This window comes from Pan troglodytes, chromosome 15, assembly GCF_028858775.2.
Source record: "Pan troglodytes isolate AG18354 chromosome 15, NHGRI_mPanTro3-v2.0_pri, whole genome shotgun sequence".
NCBI classification, from domain to species: domain Eukaryota; kingdom Metazoa; phylum Chordata; class Mammalia; order Primates; family Hominidae; genus Pan; species Pan troglodytes.
The window spans coordinates 100,426,312-100,443,250 of record NC_072413.2 but is presented as its reverse complement, the minus strand read 5'-3'; the positions used below and the strand labels follow the sequence as shown (position 1 = coordinate 100,443,250).

General features: G+C 47.9%; 1 protein-coding gene across 4 annotated transcripts in view; it reads right to left on the bottom strand.

Moving 5' to 3' along the window:
• TECPR2 (tectonin beta-propeller repeat containing 2) overlaps window positions 1–16,939 on the bottom strand; it is a 134,283-nt gene that overhangs the window by 69,637 nt on the left and 47,707 nt on the right. For all 4 annotated transcript variants that reach the window (XM_016926979.4, XM_016926982.4, XM_024348933.3 and 1 more), the window contains exons 5-7: window positions 14,842–14,999; window positions 4,380–4,692; window positions 1,301–1,433 (exon numbers count right to left, since the gene is read on the bottom strand). In XM_016926979.4, the coding sequence (XP_016782468.3) occupies window positions 1,301–1,433; window positions 4,380–4,692; window positions 14,842–14,999 (604 nt within the window). The remainder of the gene's footprint in view (window positions 1–1,300; window positions 1,434–4,379; window positions 4,693–14,841; window positions 15,000–16,939) is intronic.

The following is a 16,939-nucleotide window of genomic DNA, read 5'->3' as shown; positions in this document are numbered from 1 at the left end:
ATTATGTTTTGGAATATTCACCCCAATTTGCCCTCTCTGACATCAGAGGTAATGGTAGTGAGGAGGAGGGTGATGGGGCCCACATGGCTGTTGTTGCCACCATTAGGAACAAGTTCCCTGAGGAACCCAAATATATAAAGTATGTGGATGTCCGCAAGAGGACACATATTAGGATTCTTTGCTCATTAAAATTTGGGCTTGTATGAATTACCAAAAAATGTCAAAAGCACAGAGAAAAATAAATCCTACAAGGAAGAACTGAGTTAAGGGTAAACGGTATGTCCCAGATGACAGATTTAAATATTCTAAAACTTTATGCAAATCTATGTCTTTTGGAGCATTAATCCCACATACTGTCTCAGACGGAGAGCAGGGATCAGTAAAGTGGTCTCTGATTTTTCCTTCCTCCTTTCTCAATCTCCCCATCGTCCACAACCATGAAAGCAACTCCACTAAATGTGAGACTATCTGATGTAAGCCTTAAAGTAGGTGACTTTCAAGAAATGTACTGTAAACGCTATTTTAACAATCAGAGGAGCAGCCGGGCACAGTGGCTCACGCCTTTAATCCCGGCACTTTGGGAGGCGGAGGCAGGCGGATCGCCTGAGGTCGGGAGTTTGAGACCTGCCTGACCAACATGGAGAAACCCTGTCTCTACTAAAAATACAAAATTAGCCTGGCGTAATGGTGCATGCCTGTAATCCCAGCTACTCAGGAGGCTGAGGCAGGAGAATAGCTTGAACCTGGGAGGCAGAGGTTGCGGTGAGCTGAGATCGCATCATTGCACTCCAGCTTGAGCAACAAGAGCGAAACTCCGTCTCAAAAAAAAAAAAGAATCAGAGGAAACCCTCCAAATCCTCCATGTTCAAATAAAGTTGCAATAGTTTAGCAAAATAATGGTAAGTTTTTGGTTTTGTTTTTGAGATGAGGTCTCACTCTGTCATCCAGGCTGGAGTGCAGTGGTGCAATCTTAGCTTACAGCAACCTTTGCCTCCCAGGCTCAAGCGATCCTCCCACCTCAGCCTCCCGAGTACTTGAGACCACAGGCACATGCCACCACGCCTGGCTCGTTTTTTGTATTTTTGGTAGAGACAGGGTTTTACCATGTTGCCCAGGCTGGTCTTAAACTCCTGAGCTTAAGCAATCTACCCACCTCGGCCTCCCAAAGTGCTGGGATTACAGGCGTGAGCCACCGTGCCTGGCCCAATGGTAAGTTTGATCAATTATTAACTGCAATTACAAACAACAGAGTATAGTACTTCCCATCATATACATGGTACATTTTATAATAAATACAAACCTGTTGATGTTAATCCTTCAGGCCTGCTTGAAATTCTTATAATGTTCCTATCTCCTTTCAAGAAAAATATTTCATTTTCTGTGCACGAAACAGACACAATATCACCGGATCCTTCCAAACCAGCAATTGTGGCCTGTCAAAAAAAAAAAAAAATCACAAAACTAAACAACGGTAACAGCTCAAAGCATAAAAATGCATGTGTGAGAGTCCAAATCAGTCAAATGATAACTGCACTTTACTATGGCAACTTTCTGAAAATTCCAGTTCAATCCAAAGTTAGGTAACATCTCACAGATTGGTAAGCAGGATCTGAGGGGTCCCCTGGCATGGTGGGGCCTCGGTCATCTCCGACCCACGTGCCACCCTGCCCTCGTCCCTGCTGCAGGTGCACCGGCCCTGCCAGCCCAGTCCCAGCCCTGTTCCTCCATGGTGAATGCACGTGCTTCTCTTTCTGCTCAAATTCCTTTCCTATCCATGTTTGCTGGGGAAGTTCCAGTTCTCTCCAGACGCCACCTCTGTGAGAAGCGGCCTCTGACAAGCTCGTCCTCTGCTGCAACACCCAGGGCTCTCAGGGCTTGCAGCACTTCATCCAAACTTCCGCTTGGCGCCCCATTCCTGGGCTGAAATAACGTGCAGACACATCTAGTCCCCCTACTATGTGCATTCCTGCAGGAGAGGCCAGTGTGCACTGCAACTCATGGGTTTTGAATGAATACATGAAGGGAGGGGAGGTTCCTCCAGCATTATCTGAAAGCGGGTGGCAACAAAACACAGGACATCCTGAGCCCATACTGACTTACAGCAAGTCCTTGCTTTGCTGTCGACAGTGCAAATAAAGAGACTAGTCTGTTGTAGAAGGAGAGTCTATGTTTTGGGCTAATTTTAAATAACTGATGGACTGCTGCAAACATAACATTTGTTTCCGAAAGCTGCCAGTCATGCTGCCACTGGGTGGTCCAGTCTCTGAGGGTGACTGTGACATCTGTCCCAGATGGTCCCGTCTCCATTTCTCTACCTATAAAATGAAGTTAATTATACCTACTGGGTAAAGCATCGGGTAAGTGCTCAGATGAAAGAACCAATGCACAGTTACAAAGCATCTTGATGCTACTAATTAATAAGTGCACATAAGTTCAAAAGGTATCCAGGGAAAGAAGTTCTCTGTAACTGAGGAAAGGGTGCAAAAATACCTTTCAGAGTATCCCTTATAAAATGAACAAACTCAAGGCACCTTGGTGATTCCCCTAAGTCGATGCTTCTTCCACCCCCACCCATTTTACAGGAAAACAAACCAGGCTCCGGCCGATAAGAGACTCTTGGTTGAAGGCGGAACCAGGCTAGAAGAGTCGAGTCTAGTTCTGCCCCCCACCCCGGGCCAGTTTTCTTTCTGCCAAACCAGTGTTACCAGGCACGGCTGATAATAATTCATAAGACTTCCATGAGGAGAAGATGAACTTCATGTTCTGCTGACACACACCAAAGAAGAAAACCCTTCCTTTTCTTTTTTTTTTTTCAAATGAAGTCTTGCTCTGTCACCCAGGCTGGAGTGCAGTGGTGTGATCTTGGCTCACTGCAACCTCCGCCTCCCAGGTTCAAGCAATTCTCCTGCCTCAGCCTCACGAGTAGCCAGGACTACAGGCGCCCACCACCATGCCTGGCTAATTTTTGTATTTTTAGTAGAGACAGAGTTTCACCATGTTGGCCAGGCTGGTCTTGAACTCCTGACCTCAGGTGATCCACCTACCTCGGCCTCCCAAAGTGCTGGGATTACAGGCGTGAGCCACTGCGCCTGGCCGAAAACCGTTTATTTTCTACAGTGAGGCTCTGCTTATAAAAGAAAGAGGTGCCTGTCAGAGGCCCACTGAGCTCAGAATGGAAGAACGTGAACAGGACAGGGCCTGGTCTAGAGTCTGGGGGTGAGGAGTCGGGAGGGTGAGGCAGGGAGATTATTTTTAAAAGAGCAAAAGCTCTGCTCTTAAGACAAGGAGAAACAAACTAAACAGCTTTGTTTAAAGTTTCTAAATCTGTCTCTGATGATAATCTGTTATCATCTTGGTTTAAGCAGAAATTATTTCCTACCATGATTTTAATGATGTTGGAAATTTGCCCAAGATATATTGCTAAGTAAAGAAAACTGAAAATAAAAAACAAAAAACAAAAAAAAAACAAGTGGCAGCCGGGCGCGGCGGTTCACGCCTGTAACCCCAGCACTTTGGGAGGCCGAGGCAGGTGGATCACCTGAGTCAGGAGTTCGAGACCAGCCTGGCCAACATGGTGAAACCCTGTCTCTACTAAAAATACAAAAAAATTAGCCAGGTGTGGTGGTGCGCACCTGTAATCCCAGCTACTTGGGAGGCTGAGGCAGGAGAATCGCTTGAACTCGGGAGGTGGAGGTTGCAGTGAGCCCAGACTGCACCACTGCACACTACACTCCAGCCTGGGTGACATACTAGGACTCCATCTCAAAAACAAAACAAAACAAAAAAAAAACCAGGCATGGTGGCTCACGCCTGTAATCCCAGCACTTTGGGAGGCCAAGGCGGGCAGATCACGAGGTCAGGAGTTCAAGACCAGCCTGACCAACATTGTGAAACCCTGTCTCTACTAAAAATACAAAAATTAGCCGGGCATGGTGGCATGCGTCTGTAATCCCAGCTACTCAGGAGGCTGAGGCAGGAGAATCGCTTGAACCTGGGAGGTGGAGGTTGCAGTGAGCCGAGATCATGCCACTGCACTCCAGCCTGGATGACAGAGCGAGACTCTTTCTCAACAACAACAACAACAACAACAACAACAACAACAACAAAAAGAACAAGTTTAATTTTGTGTTTACATACAAAAAACATACATAATTTCTCGGCAGAAAATTGGACCTAAATGTCAAAACCAAATTTTTTTTTTCAAATCTATAAAAATTACCAAACCTTCATTTGATTTCCTTGACTGGCCCAAAGGAAAAAGTAAAGTGTAAGTCAATACTGCTCCTGGTAGCATTCTGAGGGCCCTGAGTAGAACAGTTTATAGAGATACATTCTCTTGCCTATAGACACAGAAGATATGGCGGCGTCCCTTCACTTACCTGGTTGACTGTGTCTAGGAGATAGATACTATATTCATTCCAACTCAGCACCCAGCCTTCTTGAAAGAAACATGAAACAAGCCCCAGGTGCCTCTCAGGTAAGCTGCAACTTCCACTGTTGGGGGATTCCAGACGCGGGTGCAGTTCAAAAGGCTTGACTCCCCCGGCAAAAGCATCTTTTAAGATAAATGTGGCTTGAACAGTCCCGTGGACATCAGCCTTCCATAGCCGGAGCCCGGGCCGTGACGCATACAAGGTTAGATCACTTTGCTTACAAAGTCCTGGTATAAAACAAGCACCAAATTTCCCAGTACTAAAATTAGAAGAAAGAAAGAAAGAAAGAACAAAAAACAGACATGGACCGATTTAAAGTAATGCAGTTGTCAACCCTTAATATTAAGTACAGCAAGAATTTTTTGGCTAAGACAATAATTGATTTTTCACCCTTTCTACTGTTTGTTTTTTGTCAAACCACACTGTCATCCCTGTACCAACAGAGGCCCGACCACACCCTCACAGGTGTGTGCCCCATTAGCACACAGGGAACCATTCACTAAGTACTCACACAGCCTGCACTGTGCCTGGCACTTGATCCCACTCTCATGTCTAATCCTTACAACAACCATGTGTGGCAGATATAGTCACGCACCACACAACATTGTATTCAGGCTGGATGCATCATGCCTGCAATCTCAGCACTTTGGGAGGCCAAGGCGGTGGATCATCTGAGGTCAGGAGTTTGAGACTAGCCTGGCCAACATGGTGAAACCATGCCTCTACTAAAAATACAAAAATTAGCCAGGCATGGTGGCACATGCCTGTAGTCCCAGCTACTCGGGAGGCTGAGGCAGGAGAATCGCTTGAACCTGGGAGGCAGAGTTTGCAGTGAGCTGAGATAGTGCCACTACTGTACTCCAACCTGGGTGACAGAGCAAGACTCTGCTTCAAAAACAACAACAACAAACCATTTTAGTCAACGATGGACCGCAAATACAACAGTGGTCCCATAAGATTATAATACCATATTTTTATGGTACCTTTTCTATGTTTAGACATACAAATACTTACCGTTGTGCTACAGCTGCCTAAAGTATTCAGTACAGTCACATGTGGTGCAGGTCTGTAGCCCAGGAGCAATATGCTGTACCATTTAGCCCAGGTGTGAAGTAGGCTGTACCTACCACCTACGCTTGTCAGTACACTCAATGCTGTTCATACAACAAAGATGTCACCTAACAATGCATTTCTCAGAATATATCCCTGTTGTTAGGTGACACATGACTGTATTACAACTCCTGTTTTGGAGGAGAGGAAACTGAGGCAGAAGGTGAAGAATCCAGGTCTGCTCATCCTTTCCCTGCTCTGATTCTGTTGCTTCTGACGTCTGATTGCTGTGCTCACTCCACATCCTGAATGGATGAGCTTCACAGCAACCCATCTGTATTGTTGCCTTTTCAGAATTTCTCTAAACCCATCAGAGGCACCAATGTCCCTTCCTGCCCCCAAGCTTGATATTTTTTCTTTCTGAAATTATGAAATATCTGACACAAACAAAAGAATATGCTATATATAGAGTCACAGGTCACTTAGTGACGGGGATGTTTGAGAAATATGTCATTAGGCGATGTCTTCGTTGTGTGAACATCATAGAGCGTACTTACACAAACCTAGATGGCACAGCCTATTACACACCCACATAGTCTAGCCCAGGGCTGTCCAATCTTTTGGCTTCCCTGGGCCACATTGGAAGAAGAATTGTCTTCGGCCACACATAAAATACACTAACGATAACTGATGAGCTAAAAATAATAATAATAATAGTCACAAAAAAAACCCTCTTTTTTTTTGAGACAGAGTTTTGCTCTTGTTGTCCAGGCTGGAGTGCAATGGTGCAATCTGGGCTCAATACAATGGAACCTCTGCCTCTTGGGTTCAAGTGATTCTCCTGCCTCAGCCTCCCAAGTAGCTGGGATTATAGGTGTGAACCGCCATGCCCAGCTAACCTGTGTATTTTTAGTAGAGATGGGGTTTTACCATGTTGGCCAGGCTGGTCTCGAACTCCTGACCTCAAGTGATCCACCTGCCTTGGCTTCCCAAAGTGCTGGGATTACAGGCATGAGCCACCGCGCCTGGCCAAAAAATCTCATTTTAAGAAAGTTTACAAATTTGTGTTGGGCTGTGGGTTGGACAAGCTTAGTCTAGCCTATTGCCCCTGGACTGCAAACCTGTACTCCATATGACTGTACTTAACACTGTAGGCACCTGTAACATAATGATGACTGTTTGTCTATCTAAAAACAGAACACGTAATGTGTGGCACTAAGACACCACCTGATAGGAATTTTTTCAGCTCCATTATAATCTTCTGCGACCACTGTCATACATGCAGTCCGTCAAAGACTGAAATGTTGTTATGCAGTGCACCACTGTGTATATGTACATATATCCATGCAGTTATGAAGCCTAGCAAGGAAAGGTACACCTGGGAACCCATCCCCAAACTTAGGGAAGAAATCATCAGTCACCCAATCAGTGTTCTCCTGTGCTCCTAACACTTCCTGCCCCCTTGTGCCCCAGATGGAACCACTGGACTGCATTTTGCCTTTATCATTTCCTCACTTTTTTGTTGGTTTAATCACATATCTATGTATCTCTAAAGACAATATAATTTAGTATTGTTTATCTTTCATTTTTATTAAAATGTATGATGCTAATTGTACTCTTTTGCTTTTTTTCACTTAACACTATGTTTCTCAGATTTATCCTTCTTGATAAAAAGAAGCTGTCGCACTAATTCGTTTCTACTGCTGAATGGTACAGTACGTCCTACTCAGCGTCCACAGGTTCTTGGAAACTACAACTGTAAGCGAAATGACATAGAGCAGCTCCTCAGATAACACCATCTCCTTCAACAACATTGGTGAGGGAAAAACACTGGTTTTGTTATATGTTGTTTTGCTAATGTCGCAGTTTCCAAGAACCTTATCAATGACATTAAACGAGGACTTAATGTATTCCACAATTCATTTATTCATTTTCTTGTTGATGGATATTTCAATTATTATTTTTTAAAGCTATTTTGAGCAATTGTGCTGTGAGCATTTCTGTGCATACCCCTTAGCCCACAGGTGTCAGAGTCTGTCACGGACACTCAGGATGCAGTTGGTGGGCTGTGGGGTAATCGCTGGGTTGCTGAGAGCATATTCAAGTTTAGAAGACAACTTCAAGCTTTTTAAACGTGATTATACCAATCTACACTCCCACTGGCAATCTGAGTTCTCGTTATTTCTCAGGATGCTAACAGAGTTCACATGTAAGCATTTCAGTTCAGCCCTATGCCTGGCTGATTCCTTCTCCCAAATACTTCTCAGATTGTGAAAAGCAAAAACAGCACTGGTTTTAGAGCTAGCCTGGGCTCGATGTCCAGCCCTGACACTTAGTGGGTACGTGGTACGTGCAATTATTGAACTTTTCTGGACCCGTTTCCCATTCTGTAAACCAGGCAGAGTAACTCCCATCTCAAAGGCTGAAGTGAGGAATTAATGAGATTACTTACGTGCAGCACAAAAGCAATGCTTGTGACACTAAGTCCCCATAAGTGCTCAACTGTCCTGAATGAGGCTACAGGTAGGTCACAGTTGAGAGCTGCCTCCGTGCCACTGCTTCCCCACCAGACCTCGGCCAACTTGTGCTGTGCCTGTTCCCACACTCCCTGCACACAGCAGCACACCCAACCCTAGAGGCCACCCCCAGGGCCCAACCACATAGGCAAACAGATAGTTATTTGCGGGGTTTCTTCGCACACCAGAATCTCACTAGGTCCCTCTGGCACCTCAGTAACTAAATCCCTTTGGATAGGGTCCAAGGAGGATATTATATATCAAATTCAGCTTTGAAACAATGATCATTAGCACGAACCAAGGGTGTTTTGACATCGTGGATCTTTTATGGACAACTCTATCAACAGCATCGTATCTGATTACTGCCTTTGGTGGGTTTGTTCTGGAGAGGTCCTCTAAATAGAGCTGGAATAGGGAATTCCAGCAAGGGAGCCCATAATCTCTTCCTCCTGCCTTTCCTGTCAATCAGTTTCTCTTGGCGATCCAATTTTTAAATGTTTTCCTTCTATTTGTAGGACCCCTGAAAAATCTCTTGTCATTTCCATTTTGACTGGTTCATCTTATGTAACTAAAGCACTCATGTTAACAAACATTTAGTGATTCCTACATTCTGTAAGACATCGTGTTTGATGCTCTGGGTAAAACAAAAAATAAATAAGATGAGGTCCTCAGCCTGTCTCATAACACTGTGCTGACCTGTGGGAACAATCACATCAGCATCTGGAAGCGCCATCTGAGGCTCAAAGAGCTGCTCAAAGAGCTCAGATCAAGGTGGTGCATCTGAGTGGGCATGAGAAGGCGAGGTCCTGAACACCAGGTGGACTCTTACCCTGGAGGAAGGGAAAGGAGCCCTGCTGAGCAAGGTCCTGGGAGTGGCTGCCTCTAAAACTGCTGAATAGCTGGGCATGGTGGCTCACACCTGTAATCCCAGCACTTTTGGAGGCCAAGGAGGGAGGACTGCTTGAGCCCAGGAGTTTGACAACAGCCTGGGTGACCTAGAGAGACTCCATCTCTACAAATTAAAAAATTTAGCCAGGCATGGTGGTGCGTGCCTGTAGTCCTAGTTACTCGGGAGGCTGAGGGAGGAGGATCGCCTGAACCCAGCTGTTCAAGGCTGCAGTGAGCTGTGATCACACCACTGCACCCCAGCCTTGGTGACACAGCAAGACCCTGTCTCTAAAAAGGAAAAAGAACGGAAATGTCTGATGAGTGGGTTGGTCAAAGGCAGTGAAGTTGTGAAGAACCAGCTAGAGCCAGGTACAAATTGTCCTAAGCCCCCGACTCAGCCACCATCCACTTGCAGTGCGATTCTGCAGTACTTGGTGGTGCTTTCTGAGTTTGACACTAAAGCTCCAACTTTTAAGGTCTAAGTATTGCAGGATTCTAAAATCATAAACAAATTAATATAATTTCTTAATTTCGGTAGAGACGATTTCCAAAAACCTCATTGATTACCTAAAAAAATTTTAATTCCCTTTATAGACCACGTTGATATGTAAGGAGTGTGTTCTGGCTAACAAATTCTAGCTATAAAATAGTGTTTTATGATTTTGTGCATAATGTATGGTGCCACAGACCTGATACGCTCAAAGCTGACAGCACCCAAAATGGGAGCCTGAAAGTCTAAGCTGAGTGAGAAGAAGGATCCACAGAAGCCCTGCCAGAGATCTCAACAGCTAACACCCACTGGCCATCCAAACAGATGTGCTAGTCGCGGGGTTCCAGAACCGGCTGCTGGCTCTTACCCACATGCGGGCGCCACACCTACAGATTGCTGCGTCTCCTTCTCCTTCCCCAGGGCAAAGTGCTACTGCCAGGGAGGGCTTCCCTGAGTACTAGACTCACAGGGGACACAGTAACAGGTCTGCAGAGGGCTCTGACACATGAAACAATGCAACATAAATACACAGGACAGCAAACCCACGGTTGCAGAAGGCTAGGGCCTCTGAGGTTTTCTGGATGTAACACACGTCATCCAGTCTGAAGAGGTTCACGGACTCGATGGGAAGAGGACCCCTCGCCTTCTACCTCTGGGCCTCCTGACCTGCCTGCACCTGCCCTGTGCTCAGTGCCCTGCCCTTTCTCTGGAAGAGAGTCTCTGTCCCGGTTTCTGGTCAACCCTACACTGCTGCCCATGAGAGGGCCCAACTGAGGCCACTGCCTGCACTCTGTCCCCACCAGCACTGTGTTCCCTCCACAGGCACCCGCGTCACACACCAATGTGCTGCCACACGGCCCCTCTCCCAAAACTCCCACCAGGCCACATGGTTCCCCACTGGGCACCACCTATTTCTCTTTCTTTGTTCTCTTCTACAACAACACTCCTCCTAAAAGCTCTCCATACTCGCCGTCAACTCCTCTTTCAGCCCTTCCAATCCCTTGGCCCTGCTGATGAGGAGGGCTGTGCACAGCCTCCATGCTACAGACTCAGGCCCGTCGAAGCTGCCTCAGCCCCCGGTCTCGCAGCAGCTGCTATGTCCCTCCATATGGCCTCCGACTCCTCTGACCCCCCAACTCCTGTTCTCTCCTGATGCCGTTTCCTCTTCAGAACACAAGCCTCCCCAAATCTCCCTAGGCGAGCTCCTGTCTGCATGCCAGTGGCTGCCAGCGCACAGCTCCCTGAGAGGCACACCCGCCGCCCGCCTCCACGCCAGCTCTCCACTGCAGGGAGAGGACATGGCGGGGCCACAGCAGGCTGTTTCATCTCCTCCTTCTCCCCGTGCCTCCAGGATTCTCTGCGTCAATCCACGGCATGTCCACTCACCCAGCTGCATAGACCACAGACCTAGGAATCATCTCCAACTCATCCCTCTCACACCTCAGAACCAACGTGGCAGCAAATCTGCCAGCTCTGCCTTGGAAGCAGTCCCACCACCAACCCCGCCCCATCCTGTCTTCTCCTACTTGGATCACCCAGAATCCTTGCTGGCCCTGCTGAGCTGCCACACCTGCCCCCTCCAGTATATTCCAAGCAGCAGTCAGAGTGACCTCCCTGGCTTGGCCACAGCCCTCTGTGACTGGCCACAGCACTGGACTGAAAGAGCCCCATGGGCAGGGCCCACAAAGCCGACGGGAGGGGGCTCCCCGCACCGTGCTCCACACAGCCAGCCTGGCTGCTCAGATCCTCGGTGCGCAGGGCCCTCTGCCTCCAGAGCCTCTCTCTAAGGTCTTCTCGCACTAGTTGCCTCTTTGCTTCAGGAATCAGCCCAGGCTACCTCCTCAGAGGAGCCTTCCCTGTCATCCTATTAAAGAGACACCTGTGTCTCCTGCTCCTCCCTCTCTGGCTCTGCACCCTCTGACATGTTTATCTGTTCACTACTCTGCACACAGCTCCCTGAGATTAGAGATCTGTTCTGCCTTGTTCACAGATATCCCCCGATGAGGAGTACTGGAGCAGGGCAGAGGCTTGGTGCAAAGCTCCAGCGCTGAATGAACCGACATTCCCTGCGTGGATTCATCCAATGTCAGGGTGTCAGTGTCACCTGCATCTGGTGACCTCATTTTCCCCTCTGGTCAAGACTTCTTCCCTGGGCTCCAGACCGGTCCACAGAACTCTCTTCTGCGACTCCCACGCGGCCACCTGACAGGCCTGTCAAACCCCTTATGTCCACAGCAGAGGTCCTGATGTCCTGACCTCCGGCCCAGCCTTCCCCAGTCTCCAGTCTCCATCTCAGTCAATGGTTTCCCTGGACTCCCAAGGCAGCCTCCCTGCGGCTCCCCTGGACTCCTGCAGCAGCCTCCCCGTGGCTCCCCTGGACTCCCGTGCCAGCCTCCCCACAGCTCCCCTGGACTCCCGTGGCAGCCTCCCCACGGCTCCCCTGGACTCCCATGCCAGGCTCCCCTGGACTCCCGTGCCAGCCTTCTCGCAGCTCCCCTGGACTCCCATGGCAGCCTCCCCACGGCTCCCCTGGACTCCCGTGTCAGCCTCCCCACGGCTCCCCTGGACTCCAGCCATAGCCACTGCCCTAGTCACTTCTGGCTTCTTGAACATCTAAGCTCTTGCCCAATTGAGGTCTTGGCATATGCTGTGTCCTGAGCCTGGAATGCTCTTTCAGCAGCTCTTCCCAGGCTTCAGCTCAAAGATCACTGCCCTTGTAGAGGCTTTCCTGACCATCCTATCCAAATGCAACTTCCTGCCCCATGCCTAGCACTCCCTAATGCTTCACCCAGCCCGCTCCTTTACAGCACTGACAGCCTCTACTCTCCTCCTGCTGACCGACAGTCTCTCTCATTGTGTTTGAGGGCAGAGGCCTTGTCTCCTTGGATGCCTCCATACTTGCTGTCACGCCTCCACGTGTACATGCCTAGCTCCGCTCACTAAACAGTTGTGAGGGAAGCACTGCTTCCAGGGATAGACGCACACAATAGTCTACAGCAGAAAGCAAGTCTTTAAGACACAGATGTTAAAAACATTTCCTCTTATTCTGTTAGCCCTCATTTCCCCAAGGCTCAATAAAATCTCTCTCCTTCTGAGAAGGGGACACATTGATTTGTTTCTGCATCCTAAAACGTTCCTGGTGCAGAGCACGCTTTCAATCAATGTTCCCTAAAGACTTGACTGCACAGACGCACTAGGAGAGGTTTACAGAAACTGCCTGGGTCTCCACACAAGAGGTTAAAGGGCCAGGTTTGTTTTTTGTTTTTTTGTTTTTGATTTTTTTGAGATGGAGTCTCGCTCTGTCACCCAGGCTGGAGTGCGGTGGTGCAGTCTCAGCTCACTGCAACCTTTGTCTCCCCGGTTCAAGCGATTCTCCTGCCTCAGCCTCCTGAGTAGCTGGGATTACAGGCGCCTGCTACCCTGCCTGGCAAACTTTTGTGTTTTTAGTAGAGAGGAGGTTTCACCATGTTGGCCAGGCTGTTCTTGAACTCCTGACCTCAAGTGACCCGCCCACCTTGGCCTCCCAAAGTGTTGGGATTACAGGCGTGAGCCACTGCGTCCGGCCAAGGGCCAGGTTTTAAGAGAGATTGTTGGGAATAGGACCCACATGTAAAGTAATTGGTTTTCAATGCCTCTCTTTACACTCTGCCTTCCTTCCAAGACAGTGCAGTAAAACATTGACAGACGAACCAGGATAAAATGCCAGAGGAGTAGGATACTGGCAGAGAGAGCAGCAGAACTAAGATCTGCAGGGCCATAAATTCCACTGAGTTCTCCAGGGACCGAAAGGGAGACTGCAGATATAAAAAGGCCAGATTGTTGATGGGATTAAGAAAGTGTTCAGCAGGCCGCGTGCTGTGGCTCACGTCTGTAATCCCAGCACTTTGGGAGGCCAAGGCAGGCGGATCACCTGAGGTTGGGAGTTTGAGACCAGCCTGACCAACATGGTGAAACCCTGTCTCTACTAAAAATACAAAATTAGCCGGGTGTGATGGCACATGCCTGTAATCTCAGCTACTCAGGAGAATCGCTTGAACCCAGGAGGCAGATGTTGCAGTGAGCCGAGATCACGCCACTGCACTCCAGCCTGGGCAAGAAGAGCAAAACTCTGTCTCAAACAAAAAAGAAAAAGAAAAAAGAAGGTGTTCAGCATCGAAAATAGAAGTCAAAGGGGAGGTTTGAGCGTGTCTTTTAACAGCTGGAGGGCTGCCATGCAGAAAAGAGAATAAACTTGTGTGTTGCCGCAAAGCCCAGAACACAGAATAACGGACGGTGACTACGACCACAGGGGCTGGCTCCGCCCATCTGCCTCACCCGACTCTCCAGGACGGCCTGTCACCAACGGCACCACCAGCCGCAGGGCTTCATCAACGCCTGCCAATCTCACCATGTTTCCCAGTCCCTGCTGTCACTCTCCACAGGGCCAGCCTCAAGCCCTCCCCACATGCCGTGACCATCAGCTGCCCTGCCCCTGATTCTATGCAGGCAAACAGTGCCCTTTCCTGGGAGACACAAGACAGGAACTCTTCCAGCTCCCATCGGCCAATCGACAATCCATGACTGTAGACTCATCAACGCATGATCTGTACTAATGCCGCCCTCTGCTCCCCACCCCCACGTTGGCCCCAGTCTACCTCCTCCTTGGCATAGGAGGGGTCAGCTCCACTGCTCTACCTACCCCTCCTCACCCCATCCCCACGCAAACTCGCTGCAGAGTCCTACAAGAGTGCTTTACAGGCTAGGGTGGGATGATGAATTACAGGTTCCCCAGGTGTTCCAGTTGCCTTTTCCCACACGGCTGGTATGGCTGGTGGACTTCTCGCTGCCCTTCCTCCACATCACTGGTCAAAGGAGGAATGATCTCTCAACCTGGAACCCATGCCTTCAGGATGTCTTCCCTGACCCTTCACCTGGACAAAAGTGTGTCTAAACTCACACAGCATCCTGTGTATTTTGGTCCATAGCAGCTGACACAATGGTCAACAAGTGTTCTATCTGTGTTTCCATTTCCACAACGGAGGGCTCAGATCTGCTGTGTTTACCATGTCACTGCTGAGCCTGCCACAGTGCACAGGGGTGCATGGTAAACATGTGCTGAATAACGAGTGAGCCCCACAACCCTGACCCCTCACCAGGGCTGTGTGGAGGAGGTGGCTCCACAAGGAACAGATAGACCAGGCCACCCCTGAGGCTTCTCCGCGCTGACCGTGGCACCCTGAGAGGCAGAGTGGCTGTGCGTGCAGGCTCCTACAGCTCTGCGACAAGAAGAACCCACTCTTCTTGTCTGCCTCTGGGAGGAGAAATCCTAGGCAGGCACAGGGCCCCACCAGGAACCCCAGGCTTTGAGGTGCTGTGGGTTTGCAAACAGGAGGTCTCCGGCAAACAGGAGACCTAAGAAACCCTAAAGCACCTTCTACAACAAGGCCCAGCATTTAGGCCAAACTGGCAAACTTGTGAAACTTACCTTTTCCTTGGTTGTGTTCCAATTTGCCTTACAGACTTTTCTTCAGTGTAAAAGAGCAGACTTCTTTGCAGAGTAGAGACCAGCAGCACCTTCTGGCTATAATCCAGCTGCACAATGGAAGACGGCTCCTCCAACACCAGCTGGGAGTTACAGAGCCCCTGGCAGAGAAAGTCTGGTTACACCTCACATCAGCGCCAGGCTAAAGAATGGACCTCCCTTAGGACAAGTCAGTGTCCTTCCCGCTAGCTGTGCTTAGGTCAGCTTGCACCTTACTTTAACGCATGCTTTCACTCTCTGCAGATTCACTCTCAACCCACCATAGCGAGATTATCTGACGGATGGGAAAAGAGTCCATACTAACGTCTCCCTCATGCTGCATCCAGTTTGACAGGAAACATTTTAAAATCTGCATAATTTTTAAAAACATGTCCTCAGTAGATACATTCTTTACTGTGCACCATAGCAGGCTCAGGGATGATGCAGTAAACATGCAGAGAGTTCAAAGAAGAATCCATAAAGATTTAAACAGAAATCTGTTGCACTGTGTGTATTGCTTATTCTATTATAAAACAATGGAATGGAACCTTCTATAAAATTATTGCGACAATAATCAGCTCTGTAAGTTCATATTATAGTCTCCCCTCGCAAAGGGTTCAAAGCAGCTTTGAGGACATTATATCCTCGCCAACTGAAAGGGTAATAGAAAACAGAAGGTTAGAAGAAATTAAATGATATTAAATATATAAAATGCTATTAACATAAAATGATATTTTACAAGACCAGCCTGGGCAACATTGTGTGATCGTGTCTCTACAAAACAATTTTTTTTTATTAGCCAGGCATGTTGGCACGTGCCTGTGGTCCCTGCTACTTGGGAGGCTGAGACAGAAGGATCATTTGAGCCCAGGAGTTCAGGTTACAGTGAGTTGTGATCACACCACTGCACTCTAGCCCAGGTAGCAGAGTGAGACTCTGTCTTTAAAAAAGAAAAAAAAAACATATTTTATATATAAACACAAAATAAAATTCTAGAAGGCATATGACTGCTAACACAAAGCATATTTCATTGTATAAAAAATCTGATTCTATAAGTTACTCTTACAGAAAAGTGTCATCAGGCTGGGTGCAGTGGCTCACACTTGTAATCCCTATATTTTGGTAGGCCAAGGTGGGTAGATCGTTTGAGGTCAGGAGATCGAGACCAGCCTGGCCAACATGGTGAAACCTCGTCTCTACTAAAAATACAAAATTTAGCTGGGCGAGGTGGCGCATGCCTGTAATCCCAGCTACTTGGGAGGCTGCGGCAGGAGAATCACTTGAACCCAGAGGCAAGGGTTGCAGTGAGCCAAGATCACACCGCTGCACTCCAGCCTGGGCAACACAGTGAGACTCTGTCTCAAAAAAAAAAAATATATATATATATAATATATATATATGATATCTATGTATATTTCATATATATGAAATCCAATATATATATGAAAAGTTTCATCAATTATTTCAGAAATACTGCTGTAACATCACTGACATTTTGTGAGGGAAGCAGGGGGCAGTGATCAGATTTGTTGGTAAAACTTACAGTAAATTTCGTCCTTTTTTGGGTATACAATTCTATGAATTTTGACAAATTTATAGTCATGTAACCAACACCAAAATCAAGATAAAGAAATTTCCATTACATGAAAATGTTGCAAACCTTTTTTTTGAGACAGGTTCTGGCTCTTGGCCTAGGCTGGAGTGTAGTGGTGCAATCTCAGCTCACTGCAATCTCCACCTCCAAGGCTCAACTGATCCTCCAACCTCAGCCTCCAGAGTAGCGGGGATTACAGGTGTGCATCACCATACCTGGCTAATTTTTATATGTTTTTTGGTAGAAATGGGGTTTTGCCATGTTGCCCAGACTGGTCTCAAACTCCTGGGCTCAAGTGATCATCCTGCCTTGGCCTCCCAAAGTGCTGGGATTATGGGTGTGAGCCACCACACCTGGCCAGAGGATAGGTACTTTTGTATTCTCCCTTCTGCTGCACACTGAAATACACTCAGTGGTTCTCTCAAGGAAAGCACTTGTGCAACTGTTGCAGCTATGAGCTGAGCCAGC